This window comes from Bombina bombina, chromosome 1 (assembly GCF_027579735.1).
Source record: "Bombina bombina isolate aBomBom1 chromosome 1, aBomBom1.pri, whole genome shotgun sequence".
NCBI lineage: Eukaryota > Metazoa > Chordata > Amphibia > Anura > Bombinatoridae > Bombina > Bombina bombina.
This window is the reverse complement of record NC_069499.1, coordinates 1,453,597,394-1,453,613,532: the sequence shown is the minus strand read 5'-3', so window position 1 is coordinate 1,453,613,532 and position 16,139 is coordinate 1,453,597,394. Positions and strand designations below refer to the sequence as shown.

The 16,139-nt window shown below is 40.6% G+C and overlaps 1 protein-coding gene across 2 annotated transcripts in view; it reads left to right on the top strand.

Moving 5' to 3' along the window:
- The window catches only part of ANAPC11 (anaphase promoting complex subunit 11), a 46,517-nt gene extending 36,656 nt beyond the window's left edge, over positions 1 to 9,861 (top strand). For both annotated transcript variants that reach the window (XM_053705834.1, XM_053705825.1), the window contains exon 3: positions 9,581 to 9,861. In XM_053705834.1, the coding sequence (XP_053561809.1) occupies positions 9,581 to 9,726 (146 nt within the window). In that variant the 3' untranslated portion in view covers positions 9,727 to 9,861. The remainder of the gene's footprint in view (positions 1 to 9,580) is intronic.
- Positions 9,862 to 16,139: the final 6,278 nt, after the last annotated feature.

Sequence of the window (16,139 nt, the reverse complement as noted above, 5' to 3'; positions counted from 1 at the left end):
TAGGGACTCTGATAGATTCTGTAGAAATGAAAATTTACCTTGACGGAGTCCAGGTTATCAAAGATTCTAAATTCCTGTCGGGTTCTTCATTCCATTCCGCGCCCTTTGGTGGCTCAGTGTATGGAAGTAATCGGCTTAATGGTAGCGGCAATGGACATAGTGCCGTTTGCACGCTTACATCTCAGACCGCTGCAACTATGCAAGCTCAGTCAGTGGAGCGGGGATTACACAGATTTGGCCCCTCAACTGAATCTGGACCAAGAGACCAGGGATCCTCTTCCCTGGTGGCTATCTCGGGTCCATCTGTCCAAAGGTATGACCTTCGCAGGCCAGATTGGACTATTGTAGCAACAAATGCCAGCTTTCTAGGTTGGGGTGCAGTCTGGAACTCCCTGAAGGCTCAGGGATCGTGGACTCAGGAGGAGTCTCTCCTTCCAATAAATATTCTGGAACTAAGAGCGATATTCAAGGCTCTTCAGGTTTGGCCTCAGTTAGCAACTCTGAGGTACATCAGATTTCTTATACAAGGTTAGGTCCAACACCATTAACTAAATATGATAAATGCAAAACACAATGTTATGTCTGTATGCAGGAAGTCATAATAACATAATCGTTTCAGAGATCCCATAAAACACAATTTATGCTTACCTGATAAATTTATTTCTCTTGTGGTGTATCCAGTCCACGGATCATCCATTACTTGTGGGATATTCTCATTCCCAACAGGAAGTTGCAAGAGGACACCCACAGCAGAGCTGTAATATAGCTCCTCCCCTAACTGTCATAGCCAGTCATTCGACCGAAAACAAGCCGAGAAAGGAGGAACCATAGGGTGTAGTGGTTACTGTAGTTTAAATTTAAAAATTTACCTGCCTTAAAATGACAGGGCGGGCCGTGGACTGGATACACCACAAGAGAAATAAATTTATCAGGTAAGCATAAATTGTGTTTTCTCTTGTAAGGTGTATCCAGTCCACGGATCATCCATTACTTGTGGGATACCAATACCAAAGCTAAAGTACAGATTTGCAAGGCGGCGACTTGGTCTTCTCTTCATACTTTTTCAAAATTTTACAAATTTGATACTTTTGCTTCTTCGGAGGCTATATTTGGGAGAAAGGTTTTACAGGCAGTGGTTCCTGCCTTGTCCCTCCCTTCATCCGTGTACTTTAGCTTTGGTATTGGTATCCCACAAGTAATGGATGATCCGTGGACTGGATACACCTTACAAGAGAAAACACAATTTATGCTTACCTGATAAATTTATTTCTCTTGTGGTGTATCCAGTCCACGGCCCGCCCTGTCATTTTAAGGCAGGTAAATTTTTAAATTTAAACTACAGTAACCACTACACCCTATGGTTCCTCCTTTCTCGGCTTGTTTTCGGTCGAATGACTGGCTATGACAGTTAGGGGAGGAGCTATATTACAGCTCTGCTGTGGGTGTCCTCTTGCAACTTCCTGTTGGGAATGAGAATATCCCACAAGTAATGGATGATCCGTGGACTGGATACACCACAAGAGAAATAAATTTATCAGGTAAGCATAAATTGTGTTTTATGGGATCTCTGAAACGATTATGTTATTATGACTTCCTGCATACAGACATAACATTGTGTTTTGCATTTATCATATTTAGTTAATGGTGTTGGACCTAACCTTGTATAAGATCGAATTTTCAAAATTAATAGATTAAATTATATGATTACCTCACTGCTTTTATATCTATCCAACTAGTCTGGGCTAAGTCCCATAGGATATTATTGTATTTCCATCATGTTACTAGGCCATGTATCATGTGATTATAACATGTTGTGCAATAGGTCCCACATCAATGTCTGTACCCAGTATTGGGCACAACTTCATTTGCAGTCTTACCATGTTAATAAGTCACTAATTATCTCTGAGCCATCTCTAGCTGTGTAATTTTGATACAGCTATTATTAGAATTGATGTAGAGATTTCTATTTAAATAAGAATGTAATTGCGAAGAATATAAGCCCCCACCTCTCTTTGATGACATCTATGAGATATTAAGGTAGACATACCCTTTCATTTTGTAATTTTCATTTTATCCCTTTAAACCTCGTATATTATGTGCAGTTTGGATGGTTCTTATTAGTAAAAATTCCCCCACCATATAAGCTTTTTCTATCACATATAATATACAATATACTAAGTCCGCTGTCATTGCGAGGGCAATCTTGCCCTCAATTGAGATGGAGTCTGCTGCTTGTCCGAAACCAGAAGCAGTAAAAACAAGTAAAACCGGAAGTCCGTAACCAGAAGTGACCGCAACGTCACACGCGGTACGCTAGCAAACGGCAAACATTTTGGCAGCAATCCTCCCCCAGCTGTCTCGCATTTTGATTGGTTGGTGGTACATTTTATATGGCCATATTCTTACACTCCTCCTTATGCCTTGAGAAAGGCCCTTTATGGACTGAAATGCGTAGATAACATAAGGAGGCTTGTATTCTTCCCTGGTGAGTTTATTTCTTATATAACTCACTTTTTATATGGTTTTTGCATTTGTGGTTTTGTTTTATTTTCTAGGCAGATTGATTCCAGGTCTAACCACGTGACCTCAGGTTCAGTCAATTTCTATCACCCAGGCCATTGTGGCTTACCTAAGGATACACTTTAAGGATCCCCCCACTAGGATTATCACTTCAGGACTGCCTCTAGTAGGGGTTCTCCGTTCACTTGATCATTGAGACTTTACACATATACTTTTGTACACTTGTACACAGTTTTTTATTATATTTCCATCTTAATATGGAAAGAGTCCACAGTGCATTCCTTACTTGTGGGAAATACTGAACCTGGCCACCAGGAGGAGGCAAAGATACCCTAGCCAAAGGCTTAAAGGGACACTCAATCAAAATTAAACTTTCATGATTCAGATAGAGCATGCCATTTTAAACAACTTTCCAATTTACTTCCATTATCTAAATGTGCACAGTCTTTTTATATTTAAACTTTTTGAGTCACCAGCTCCTACTGAGCATGTGCAAAAATAAGTGTGTATGCATTTGTGAATGGCTGATGGCTTTCACATGGTACGTGTATGCATTTGTGAATGGCTGATGGCTGTCACATGGTATAGGGGGAGTGGAAAAAGACATAACTTTTAAAATTGTCAGAAAAAAAATCTACTACTCATTTTAAGTTCAGGCTCAGTGCTATTGCATTGTCCTTGTTATCTTGTATTTGTTGATTATGCAAATCTACTGTGTTGACTGGTCCTTTAAATACCTCACCCAGTTCCTCATAACCCCAGTCATTTTTTGCGTTTCGTCACAGGAGGTTGACAGAGAGAAGATTTTGGAGTAGTTTCTTATGGAGGGTAGTACTCTTCGAGATGGGACTGGAGTTTTAAGTAGTCCTGTCAGCCTCTCAGTGAGAGCATGGATGAAAGTTAGAGTCCAGAGATGCAGGGAGAGTCTTTCTGCGAAACCATCCCGACTCATATTAACAGCTCCATAGGCAATCAGCGTTGAGTTTCGCTGCTTGCTTTATTCACTCAAGTCCATATCATAAGCAATGCTACTATCTGTCACACTTGAAGGGCCGTGTTCCTGTTCCACAGCGTAGATTCTGGTAAGATCGTTTCATATTTTATACATGTATGATAATGCAAGAAGACGGGTGTGATTCCTTTTATCTGTATAGAATCAAGGGTTGATATCTCCTTAGGGGGATTATTGAACAGGGGGGAATAATCTTATATGTTTATTTGATTTTATGCTGCTTTATGTGTGAGATGTTATGGTCTTATAGGCTGTTATGGAATATACAGGTTTCACTTTCACTTTGAGAGCCATGCAGCTTACAAGCTTGGCGCGCTTTCTCATAGCAGGGATGGTCCTGCATTGTGCACCATGTGATTCATTCCCTTTTTCCTGACCGGGTGTCTAGCAGAGAGGAGTCATAAATCTCTGTACTGTCTGGGTCATAGGAGGTGGTAGGTGCCCCAGCCATTGGGGTATAAGGGTGCCATGTTTTTGAATAAAATAAGATGTTATTTCTCTAGTTCTACGGTTATTACACTAGCGATGGAGGATTCTGTTTACTTTAGAGGACACTCCCTCTATTTCTAATGAATAATTCCTGTTTATATGGTGAGGAGGCCTTAGTTCCGCCCTCTCAATTATGTTCCATATACCTTGCTAATGTGATAATATCAAACATGTTTGATACCACAGAGCCATCCACCTCGGAGGAGTTATCTTCCAGTGAGGTGCGTACCCTACATTCTTATATCTCTACACATGCAGTTTTCCCGTAGCATTGCTGATCCTCCATCTGGAGGGGGCCTTTTTTCACCAGACGTTACTGCGCAGTGCAGACGGCGGTGTCTGCGGCCTTTAATGCTTTACCTCGCCCTGCTAAGCACAAGCTAAATGTTACATATTGCTCTCCTTCCCAGTGTACATCAGATAATTTATTAGATTTAACTGAGGGTTATCCGAGGATGAAGTTCTTTCTGAGACTTTAGAGTATGAACATTTTGGGTTGGAGTCTGCTGCCTCTAAACATCTGGCTGCGGAGGAACCAGACTTTAGTTAAGGAATTTGCACTTTCTTCTAAAGGAATTTTTTGGCGAATTCAGAGGTTCCAGAGGCCAAATTGCCTGATGAACCTTTAATTCCTAAATTGGATAGAGTTTGAGGATAGAGGGGTTCCTTATCATTTCCTGCTTCTGTTAGATGGCAAACATTATTAAGAATGAATGGGACAGGATTGGATTCCTTTTCCCCCTCTTCTTCCTTTAACAAATTGTCCCCGGTCCTGGACTCTCAATTAATGGGATGGCGTTATCTTCACCCTTGCTAAACGTACTACTTTCCTGCTTGAGGATAGTTCTTCGTTTGAGGAGCCCATGGATAAAAAATGGAAACTCTGGTACGAAATATGTTTCTACATAGGGATATTTGTTTCAACCGGCGGCGGCTGTTGCTGCGGTTACCGGAGAAACTACCTTCTGGTGTGACTCCTTACAGGATTTGATCGGGGTGGAGGATCCCCTCGACGTTACTCAGAAAAGATTTACGACCTTGAGGGTTGTTAATTCTTTTATCTGTACTGTACTTAGGCAGTTTATTCGCTTGAATGCTATGGCTTCAGCTTTTTCTGTTCAGGCCCGTTGGGCTCTGGCTGAAGTCATGGTCTGCGGATATGACTTCTAAGCCTAGACTTCTTCCCTCCCTTTAAGGGAATGATTTTGTCTGGTCCAGGCCTGGACTCAATTATCTCCACGGTGCCCTCCTACCGCAAGAGTATATGAACTAATCTAAGGGATGATTCTTATTCTGCTAAAGCCCATGTCAGCAGTCCTCCGCTAAGCCAGAGCAAACCAAGAGCTCTTGGAAACCGACTCAGTCCTGGAATAAATCCAAGCAGAGCAAGAAGCCCGTTGAGTCTACCCCAGCATGAATGGGCGGTCCCCGGTCCTCTTCTGGGGCAGTATGTCGCTCTTTTCAGTCGCTTGGTTCAGGGACGTGCAGGATCCATGGGTCCTGGAGGTCATAGCTCAGGGTTACAAGATAGGTTTTAAGTCTCAGCCACGCAAGGGCAGATTCCTCCTGTCTTCCTGACCCAAAAGGAGGGAAGCCTTTCTGGAGTGTGTACGGGATCTGTCCCTGTGCCTATCGCAGTGAGAAGTTTGGGATACTATTCAAACTTTTTTGTGGTCCCTAAGAAGGAGGGAACTTTCCGTCCCACTCTGGACCTAAAGTGCTTAAGCAGGTTTTTAAATGTCCCCTTGTTTAAGATGGTGACAATTAGGTCCATTCTTACCCTCTTTTGAGAGGGGTAGTTCATGACCACAATAAATTCCTGGACCAGCACTTCCATCTTATTGCTCTTCCGTTTGGTCTAGCTAAATACATTTTTAGAAGAGTGGACCATTCGGAATATCTCCTCTGTCTTCTTCGATCCCATGTATGACAGATAATCTAAAGAGAGTTCTCTTGTATCAAGTACCAGGGTAGAATTCTCGGGTACTATAATAGTATCCATAGACATGAGAATATTACTAACAGACCAGAGACGTTGCAAGCTAGCTTCAACATGTCTTGCCCTCCAGATCTCCTTAAAGCCATTTGTGGCTCGGTGTATGAAGGTGATTGGTCTCATGGTGTCCAGCTTGGACATAATTTCCTTTGCCAGGTTTCACCTCAGACTGTTGCAACTGCGCATGCTGAACTAGTGGAACGGCGATCATTCGGATCTGTCTCAACAGATTGCTCTGGACAACCAATCGAGAGAATTGCTCTCTTGGTGGTTTTGTCCGGATCACTTGTCCTGAGGGACGTCCGTCTCAAGACCATCCTGGGTGATTGTGACTACGGTTGCGAGTCTGTCAGGATGGGGAGCCATTTGGGGTGCCAGGAAGGCACAGGGCATCTGGTCTCAGGAGGTAAAACTCCTGATCTCATTTTGGATCTTCGGGCAATATACAATGCTCTGAAGGCTTGGCCTCTGCTGGGTTCGTTCCAGTTAATCAGATTCTAATCAAACAATATATCCCTGGTGGCTTACATCAACCATCACAGGGGGAAATGAGAAGCTCCCTAGCTATGAGGGAAGTATCTTGGATTCTGGTGTGGGGGAGACCCGCATTTGTTCGCTGTCAGTGATCCACATTCCGGGTGTGGACAACTGGGAAGCGAATTTCCTCAGCAGACCATCCTTTCATCCGGGAGAATGGTCTCTCCATCCCGAGTGTTTGCAGAGATTTGCAAGAGGAAGATCTTATAACATCTCAATACCAAGCTACCCAGACAGGGGTCGAGGTACAGGGATCCTCATGCGGAGCTTACAGATGCATTAGCGGTGCCTTGGAGGTTCAATCTAATTTATCCTTTCCGACCGTTACCACTACTTCCTAGTGTAATGGCTCAAATCAAGCAGGCGTCAGTGATACTGACTGCTCCGTCTTGGCCGTGAAGGATATGGTTTGCGGATCTAGTGGGGATGTCATAATCTCCTCCGTGGAAGTTACCTTGTCGCAGGAATCTGCTGACTACGGTCTCTTTGTTTATGACTGTCTAGATTCTCTGAGGATGACTGCGTAGAGATTGAACGCTTAGTCCTAGCCAAGAGAGGGTTTTCTGAGAGAGCTCAGTAAGCTGGTTGCTCGTCGCATCTATCATAAGGTGTCGAGGACCTACTTATTCTGTTCTCCAGGATGAACTGGAGAAGGGCTTTTCTGCAAGTCCACTGAAGGGACAGTTTGCGGCCCTGTCTGTGTTTCTGCACAAGAGGTTTGCCGAGCTTCCAGATGTGCAGTCATTTGTTAAGGCTCTGCTGGGATCAGACTTGTGTTTAGAGCTAAGGCTCCTCCTTGGAGTTTAAATCTTGTCCTTAAGGTTTTGCAACAGGCTTCATTGGAGCCTATGCATGAAGTAGACATTAAATTGTTGTCTTGGAAGGTTCTTTTTCTACTAGATATTGCTACTGCGTGCAGAGCCTATGAGATTGCTGCCTTGCAATGCGACCCTCCTTATCTGGCGTTTCATGCCGATAATGCTGTTCTACTAACCAAGTTATGTTTTCTTCCTAAGGTTGTGTCAATTCGCAACATCAATAAAGAGATTGTGGTTCCTTATGTCCTAATCCTTCTTCGTCGATGGAACGTTTACAACGTATTTCTGGATGTGGTTTGTGTCTTGAAGTTCTATCTTTGGGCCACAAAGAATTTAGACAAACCTCTTTCTCTGTTTGTTTCCCTTTCTGGGAAGCGTAGGGGTCAGAGGGCCTCTTCGACTTCCTTATCTTTTTGTCTGAGGAGTGTAATCTGTTTAGCATAGAAATGGCGGGACATAAGCCTCCTCTAAAGATTTACGGCTCATTCTACGAGAGCAGTGGTTCCTCTTGGGCCTTCAAAACTGAGGCCTCTATGGACCAGATTTGTAAGGCGGCTATCTGGTTCTCCTTACATACTTTTCCAAAATTTTACAAGTTTGATGTTTTTGATTCTGCTAAAGCAGTTTTCGGGAGAGAGGTTTTGCAGGCTGTGGTGCCCTCAGATTAGGGTCCGCCTCTCTTTTTTCCCTCCCGTTAGCATTCCGTGTACTCTAGAACTTGTGTATATGTTTCCCACAAGTAAAGAATGCAGCTGTGGACTCTTCCCATATTAAGATGGAAAATATAAATTATGCTTACCTGATAATTTAATTTCCATCTGTATGGGAAGAGTCCACAGCTCCCGCCCGTGTTCTCCGAAGGGCGGCCCTAAATTTGATTTTTTTTTTTCTTCTGGCACCTTTTATCAACCTGATATTTCTAATACTGTTCCTTGTTCCCTTGGCAGAATGACTGGGGATATGAGGAAGTGGGGGAGGTATTTAAAGGGCCATTATACACTCATTTTTTCTTTGCATAAATGTTTTGTAGATTATCTATTTATAAAGCCCATAAAGTTTTTTTTTTTTTAAAAATGTATAATTTTGCTTATTTTTAAATAACATTGCTCTGATTTTCAGACTCCTAACCAAGCCCCAAAGTTTTATTTGAATACCGTCAGCTACCTTCTCCAGCTTGCTCCTGTTTGTGTAAAGGGTCTTTTCATGAGCAAAAGAAGGGGGAGGGGGGAGTGTCTTATTTCCCACTTGCAGTGGGCTTTCCAACTGCCTTTTCAACAGAGCTAAACTGAAAGCTTCTAAGTACGTTTTTAAACCATTTTATACTGAATTTTTATCAGTATCTGTGCATCTTATTCTTTATAGTAGTGTCTATTACATGCAGTTATATGAAAACGAGTGTATACTGTCCCTTTAAGCCTTTGGCTGTGGTGTCTTTGCCTCCTCCTGGTGGTCAGGTTCAGTATTTCCCACAAGTAAGGAATGCAGCTGTGGACTCTTCCCATACAGATGGAAATGAAATTATCAGGTAAGCATAATTTATGATGTTTCGTGATCCCAGGAGGGATAGAACACTAACCTAGATCATATGATTACCATTTTTTCATTATTTTTCCAACATTTTTGTTTCATTGCACTTTGAGGTGGTGATCACCCAGTGCACTCATACGTATGTTTATGTTCATGATTTATCTGCCTATTTTATTGTACTTATAATTTCCATTTTTAATGTTTTATTGATGTCAATATTTATGTCATTATTTACTTTAGTTGACAGTTTATCTGTAATAAATAATCTGTTTTTAGATCCACTTTTAGTGGTTTTTAGACAGTCTCTATATGAAATTGTTTAGTATCATATTTTATATGGTCTATATTTAGCTAACAGCGGCCAACCACCACACCTATTTAATCCCTGATTGCTTACTTTAGCCTTTGGCGCTCCTATTTGTGTCTGTTCTGTTTGCGTACCTTAGGATCTTTGTTAGGAGATCCTTTAATAGTGAGCTTGTCTGCTTAATCCGGGCGCAGTCAATTGTATTTTGTTCTAATATTAGTGGAGGGCACTCTATACATGCAATGACTCCATGGTGATGTCTGACATAAATTATTCTTTTAACAAAAAATATACCAGTCAAACCTTCCCATGTTTGCAGTTTTTCTTCTGAAGTTCTGTGTTGTCCTCTGACCATTTATCTTGCTCCTTTACAGGTAAAGTTCCAGGGGATGACTGCCCATTGGTGTGGGGTCACTGCTCTCATTGTTTTCACATGCATTGTATTCTGAAGTGGCTCAACTCCCAGCAAGTGCAGCAACACTGTCCAATGTGCAGACAGGACTGGAAGTTTAAAGAGTGACCCCCAGCAGTCCCTCATGTGTCTCATATGTAAATAGTGACCCCCAGTGATTACAGTGCTTTGTTCAATGAATGATCCTTAGCGTTCACATTATTTTACTCCATTTTATTTTCTAATAAAATAATTGTGTGATAACTCTGGTTTTGTTCTATTTTTTTCTCACCAGAGAGGTGGACAGTTAGAACATATCAAGGAAGAGATGTGGATTCTAACTAGCTTTATCCAGACACCTATACATTTGACAGAACCCAGTGAAATGTTGTTATAGAAGGGACAAAGTGAAAGTTTGACAGGTGCAAGCCTAGGGTAGGAGAATGTGGAGTAGGATATGGGTGCACTATTTTTCACCTCCAATAATCCCACTCTGGATATGCTGGGAAGAATAGTTTATTTCTGCATTGTGTAATAAATAGAATATCACAGTGTCACCTCAGCATACAATATATTATACAGCTACATTTTTATCAGCTTCTCTAAATTAAAGAGACACTAAAGTCAAAATTAATTTTTCAAGATTTAAGATAAAGTATGCAATTTTTTTTTTTAATATATATATATTCGCAACCATTTGTCCACCATCCAAGCAGGAGAAGCCAGTACACCTTTGGTTAGACACTTCTCACGATGCCATAATAAGGACATTAGAAGTCTTAGATGGCAGGCTATTGAAAGAGTATATTGCCCACCTAGAGGGGGTGATCGCGATCGGCTACTGCAGAAGAGAGAGAGATGTATTGGATCTTCAAACTTCAGACCCGACTACCTTCGGGTCTGAATTCCGAATATGATTTAATCAATTTCTGGAAATAATTATGTGGTCGTTTATCTCCCTCTCTTGCAGCGGCCTGATTAAAGATGGACCGGATGTTTATGCCCCCCTCTCCCCCCCCCCTCTCTCACACTTTTCACTCCCCTCCCCCCCCAACCCCCCCTCTTTCCACTTCTTTCCTTTCCCCCTCCCCCCCCCCCAACCCCCCATTTCCCCCCTTTTTCCCTTCCTTTCTTTCCCCTTACCCCTCTCCCTCCCCCCCCCCCATTTCCCCCCCCCCCCTCTTTTTCCCTATTCCATTCTTTCATCCGTGCATTGGAGATTTTCATATCTCATGCAGTAGCATTTGTGTATTCTCACACATGCTTAGTCTTTTTCTATAATATGATTAATAAGATTGATAACTATACCATATATCAATATGCAATACAACTGGAAATATATTATTGAGAAAGTGTCAATATCTTCATCTTAACTATTGTAATTTTAGGATAAGTAACATCTTAGATAAATAATGATAATACTTCCTTACTTGTCCCTTTAATTCAGATACCACACAATTCTAACTTTTTGTGTAAATTTGCACTAAGTTTGAATGATTCCAAGCATACGTTTAAAGTTAATTATATGTGATATAATTCACTTACATTGTGTGGTTATGAACTATTTTATTGCTTAATAAAGGGCATCAAACATACACCTTATGATAATTGTGAACATAGGGTGTAATACCCTTCCTTTAAATCAGCCAGATCATTATACTACACTATGTATTTTGGTCTATAATTACACAAAGTTCATATATGCTTCAAATGGATTTTTAAAGTTAAATTAAACAATTTAACCATTTGATTTATGTGAATATGGAACTTTTCTGTATAGCATTATATAGGGCTTCAGTATACTCTTGCAAAAATATTTACAGCTTAAAAATGTTCACAGTTTACATAGGGTTAAGTATTTATCTCAGCATTTCTTGCCAATTAACTTTTAACCAATTGGATCTCCCCAGCTACCTTAAACAGGTGAGCAGGGATTTTACCTGTAGCTATGATTACGCCGTGAGTGGCGAAACATGTCAGCAGCAGTTTTCCTACAAGTTTTGCTGGTGTTGTGAGACATGCCGTTTGATCATGTATTCATGGATTGTTTTATATTGAAATAAATCGAGTTTTGGATCTGCAAAAAGTCTTCTGCAATTCGTTTTTCATTGCTATATATATAAATATATATATATATTCTCACTTTCTGATGCTTCTACTGAGCATGTGAAAAAGTGCACAGTATGTACATATATATGCATTTTGTTATTGGCTAATGACTCACACGATATAGGGTGAGGGAAAATTGGATTCATTTTTAAATGTAATAAAATAAAAATTCTACTGCTCATTTTCAATTAAAAGTATGTGCTATTCCATTGAAATCACTTTATGATTCAACAAATTCTGGGTAATTTGAAATCACAGGTTTATTAGTCTGCCACAAGGGATTAGCCCAGGCAAGAGCTTTGTCAGAGAGTAACGAGATGAGAAATGCCACCTTAGCTCTGTCAGAGGGAAACGCCTGAGGTAACATCTCAAAGTAAATGCCCACCTGGTTCAAAAACCCTCTGCACTGATTAGGATCGCCTCCATATCGCTGAGGTAGAGGTGCAGAACCGGACATGCTCCTGGTAGGACTAGGTACAGCAGCGCAAACAGGAGCAGCCATAACTTGCGGGACACTTTGGTCCAAATGTGCAGTGCGAGTCAGCAGGGTTTGCAGGGCTAGTGGGCTAGTGCAAATTGATCCAAGCAGTGATCCTGTTCATCCATCCTGGAAATTATGGCAGGTAAAGGTGGATTATTAGCACCATCAGGATTCATGGCCCTTGCGTAATGTCAGGGTGCCAGGAATCAGACTGAGACGAGAAGTGCAAAAATAATCACACCTTTATTAATAGCAAAAAATAATAAAAAGTCCACAAGTCAAATAACAAGCCAGGAATGAAAACCAGAGCTGGTAGTTAGCCGAGCCAAGTCAGGAGCCAAAGCGAATAGTCAGACGAGCCGGAATCAGGAACAAGGAGAACAACAGAGTCAGGAACAAGCCAGGGATCAGGAACCAGGAGGGACATCAGACAGCCAGGTAATACACAGGAGCTCTCACAAACAGGTCTGAGACAACGCAAGGGCACAGCATACTGAACAGAGGCCCTTTAAATAATAAGTGATGACATCACAATTCTGAGACTGCATCCTGTCTCACACTGATGATGTACACCAGTCTGGCCATAAAAGGAAGTGCAGGAAATGAGCAGCATCACACAGTATGCACCAGAGTCAGCAAGAGAGGTGAGTAAAATGGCTGCCAGCAGCACATGGCAAACAAAACAGGGAAAAACCCTGACATGGGCATAGGAGCCTATAAAATGATGGGGTGACAGAAATAAAAAGCAGGTAGTGACCGTGAAACATATACACATTTGCACCATTGCATTTATAAGGACACGCAAATACACTAATTTATCACAAGAACTAGAAAAAACACTAGCATAAGCACTAACACAATCACAGTCAATAGTCATACCCTACGCACTCGCAAAAAAGCTATACACTTGAACACAGCCACTCATGAATAAACCAACACACACAAGCACCCAGAAACACATGCATACAAACACACCAAGGCACTGATACCCACACTGGCACCCTTACCCTTAACAGACAGCCAGATTTGCACAAAAGTATTAAGATGTAGGCAAAGCATTTACACAGACACCTATACAGGTACTTAATAGGGATGGACGAATTTTTCGCATCATTTGAAAAATGAAACAAATTTTAACACATTCGTTCGTTTCAGATTTCAAATGTTTGTACAACAGTCTAACATTCGTTTAATGTAATAGTATTTCTGATGTTTTCTTTAAATGTAATATTCAATTCAAATTTTTCTAATTCAATTTGAATTATGCAATATTCGAATTTGGAAAATTCGAATTGATATATTTGTAATATAATTTCTAATGCTTTCTTAAATGTAATATTCGAATTATGCAATATTTAAAATAGAAACATTCAAATTTATATTTTTTTTTATCTTTTATGTATCAATTTACTAAATTCCCAACCACATGAACTATTAAACTTCTGAATAGTGTTTGTTAAATCAAATGTTACATTACAAATTTCGAATGTGGACATTCGAAATCAAAAGTGACATTCAAAAGAATATTTGTCCTTTTTTTCTACAATAACATTCGTTCTAACATTCGAAACATAATTGCCCATTCCTAGTACTTAGATAACAGAACATGACAGAAATATGCATATACACATGCTCACAAACACACCTAGGTGACAAGAAGATACCTGCATTATCAAGCACTGTCACACTCATACCCATGTGTTCATACAGACATCAATAACAACACACAGAATCCAGGAACATACACAAGCTACAGAGCACATATAGCCATTAACACAATATAGCAGGCATTCACTAATACACCACCCTCACACATTGGATAGGCAAAAGTGTATAACATACACCACCTAGCCCTGCACATTTAAACATATGCACAACAAAAAACTATACTGATTTAAGCAGGGCCGGCTCAACCATGGGACCAAGTGGGTCCAAGGGACCTAGGCAGCACTTGACAACGGGCAGCACTTCAGTGACTTAGCCACTGTCAGACTCAGACCATTATGTACAAATACACAAAATCGGTCAAGGGTGACATTAAAGGTGGAAAAAGTGCAACTTCCTTCCCACTTATTGCACAATTGTGCAATTGTGCATAAGCATTGGTGGCATGCAGATAGGCAGGCTTAGTAAGGATGGCGGCCAGGCTAGTAGGTTGATATACTAATCAATAATGTTACTACTGGAGGGGGAGTCATTGCATTCTTGGACCCAGGCAGCACAATTTCTTGAGCCGGCCCTGGATTTAAGGTACATGTCTGCATGTTTTATTAGACTCTGGACTCTATGCTCAACCTGTGTGGTGCTCCCTGCACACTGTACCCTGATAGCTGGAGGTAAAGCCGACTTGCTGTAAGAGCAGGAGGTCCTTCCCTCCTCCACCGTTCTACCCTTTACAGCCTATGTATAGCTAAGAGGCAGGTATCTGAGCGGGTAATGTGGCACTGGTCTGTAATACCTATTATAATTTCATTATAAGTGCATGGGGTATTAAAAATCAAGCTTTAGCCTCCTCCCTGCTTGCACTGCCACATACCCTGTGCGTAGCCACCTACTGCATCCTGGGGGAGGTAAGCTAACAGAGTGTCTCAGGAACGTCGAGACAGGTTCAGTGCCGCCGCCTGCACATCATGCAGAGACTGTATTGGAGTCAGACCACGTGCAACAAAAACTTCTGACTGGAGACTCACTCGTGCACTGCAGGTTGGTATTGGGTGGAATTTTCTCACATGATGACCAACCTCACGTTGTATTATGAGGAACCAATAGGAATTTAAGAAAGAAAAATCAACAGTGCTGCAGACCGGGGGCAATGCGGGACAGACCCCTAAAATCGGGACTGTCCCGTGAAAATCGGGACAGTTGGGGGGTATGAACCATGATTATTCAAACGTTTTATGTACCTCTTACAAGCTTATAGATGTGGAACCCGTATGTGACAATAAGTAATAAAGAATAAGTATTGGGTCTAGACTGTCCCTTTAAGTCTCACGAGAATGTGTTCCAATCAGAAAAGCCACTAAATAGTGCATTGTGTGGGTTTATTAAGGACATTCTAATCCAGAAAAAAAAATTCTTATGGCTTTGTAATTTTTGCACCGTAATTACTCATCAAATAGAAACCCTCACCAACAGTATGCCAAACCACTGAATAACATTTTTTTTCTAAGAGATATGTTAAAATATTATATATATATATATATATATATATATATATATATATATATATATATATATATATATATATCAGTAATTAAACAATGAAAATAATTAAACAGTAAATAAACAATGAATAACATTTATAACGTGCAAAATTCTTCTTGTGCTAGCAAAGGGGCAATTAATAGTAAACCCCTTAAAAACCATGTTGTTTATTTTCTCTGATTATGAGCAGACTGTGAACCCCTTTGACAGTGTTTAATACATAATTATATATAAGCAACAATGGCACATTATTTTAAGTCACCAATAAAAAAGCAAAATGAATAATACATTTATATTGCAGTGTTCTCCACAGAATATTTTCCCAGCCAGGTGGGGGCAGTGTTATACTTTACAATACTATGACATTTTCTGTCATTTATAATTAATTGCAAAAACATTGAAAATAATTAATTTTAGCTTAATATTCACTTACATTTTAACACCAGGGGATGTGCCCATTAAATAGGTTCTGGGGAGAACACTGTGTTGTGTTAATTTCAACTAATTTATGGTGAATTTATGGTGAATTAAAAAGGGATATGAAATCCCCACAGAGCACACAATGAAAAAAATAAGGTTTCCAGTTTATTTCTATTATCAAATTGACTTAGTTCCCATGGTATTCTTTAGCGCACTACATGGCAGAAAACAGTGCTGCCATCTAGTGCTCTTGTAAATGGATAATATTCTTGCAAAACTTCTGCCATAAAGTCCTCCAGACATCTGTATGCTCATGAGCTTACGTCCC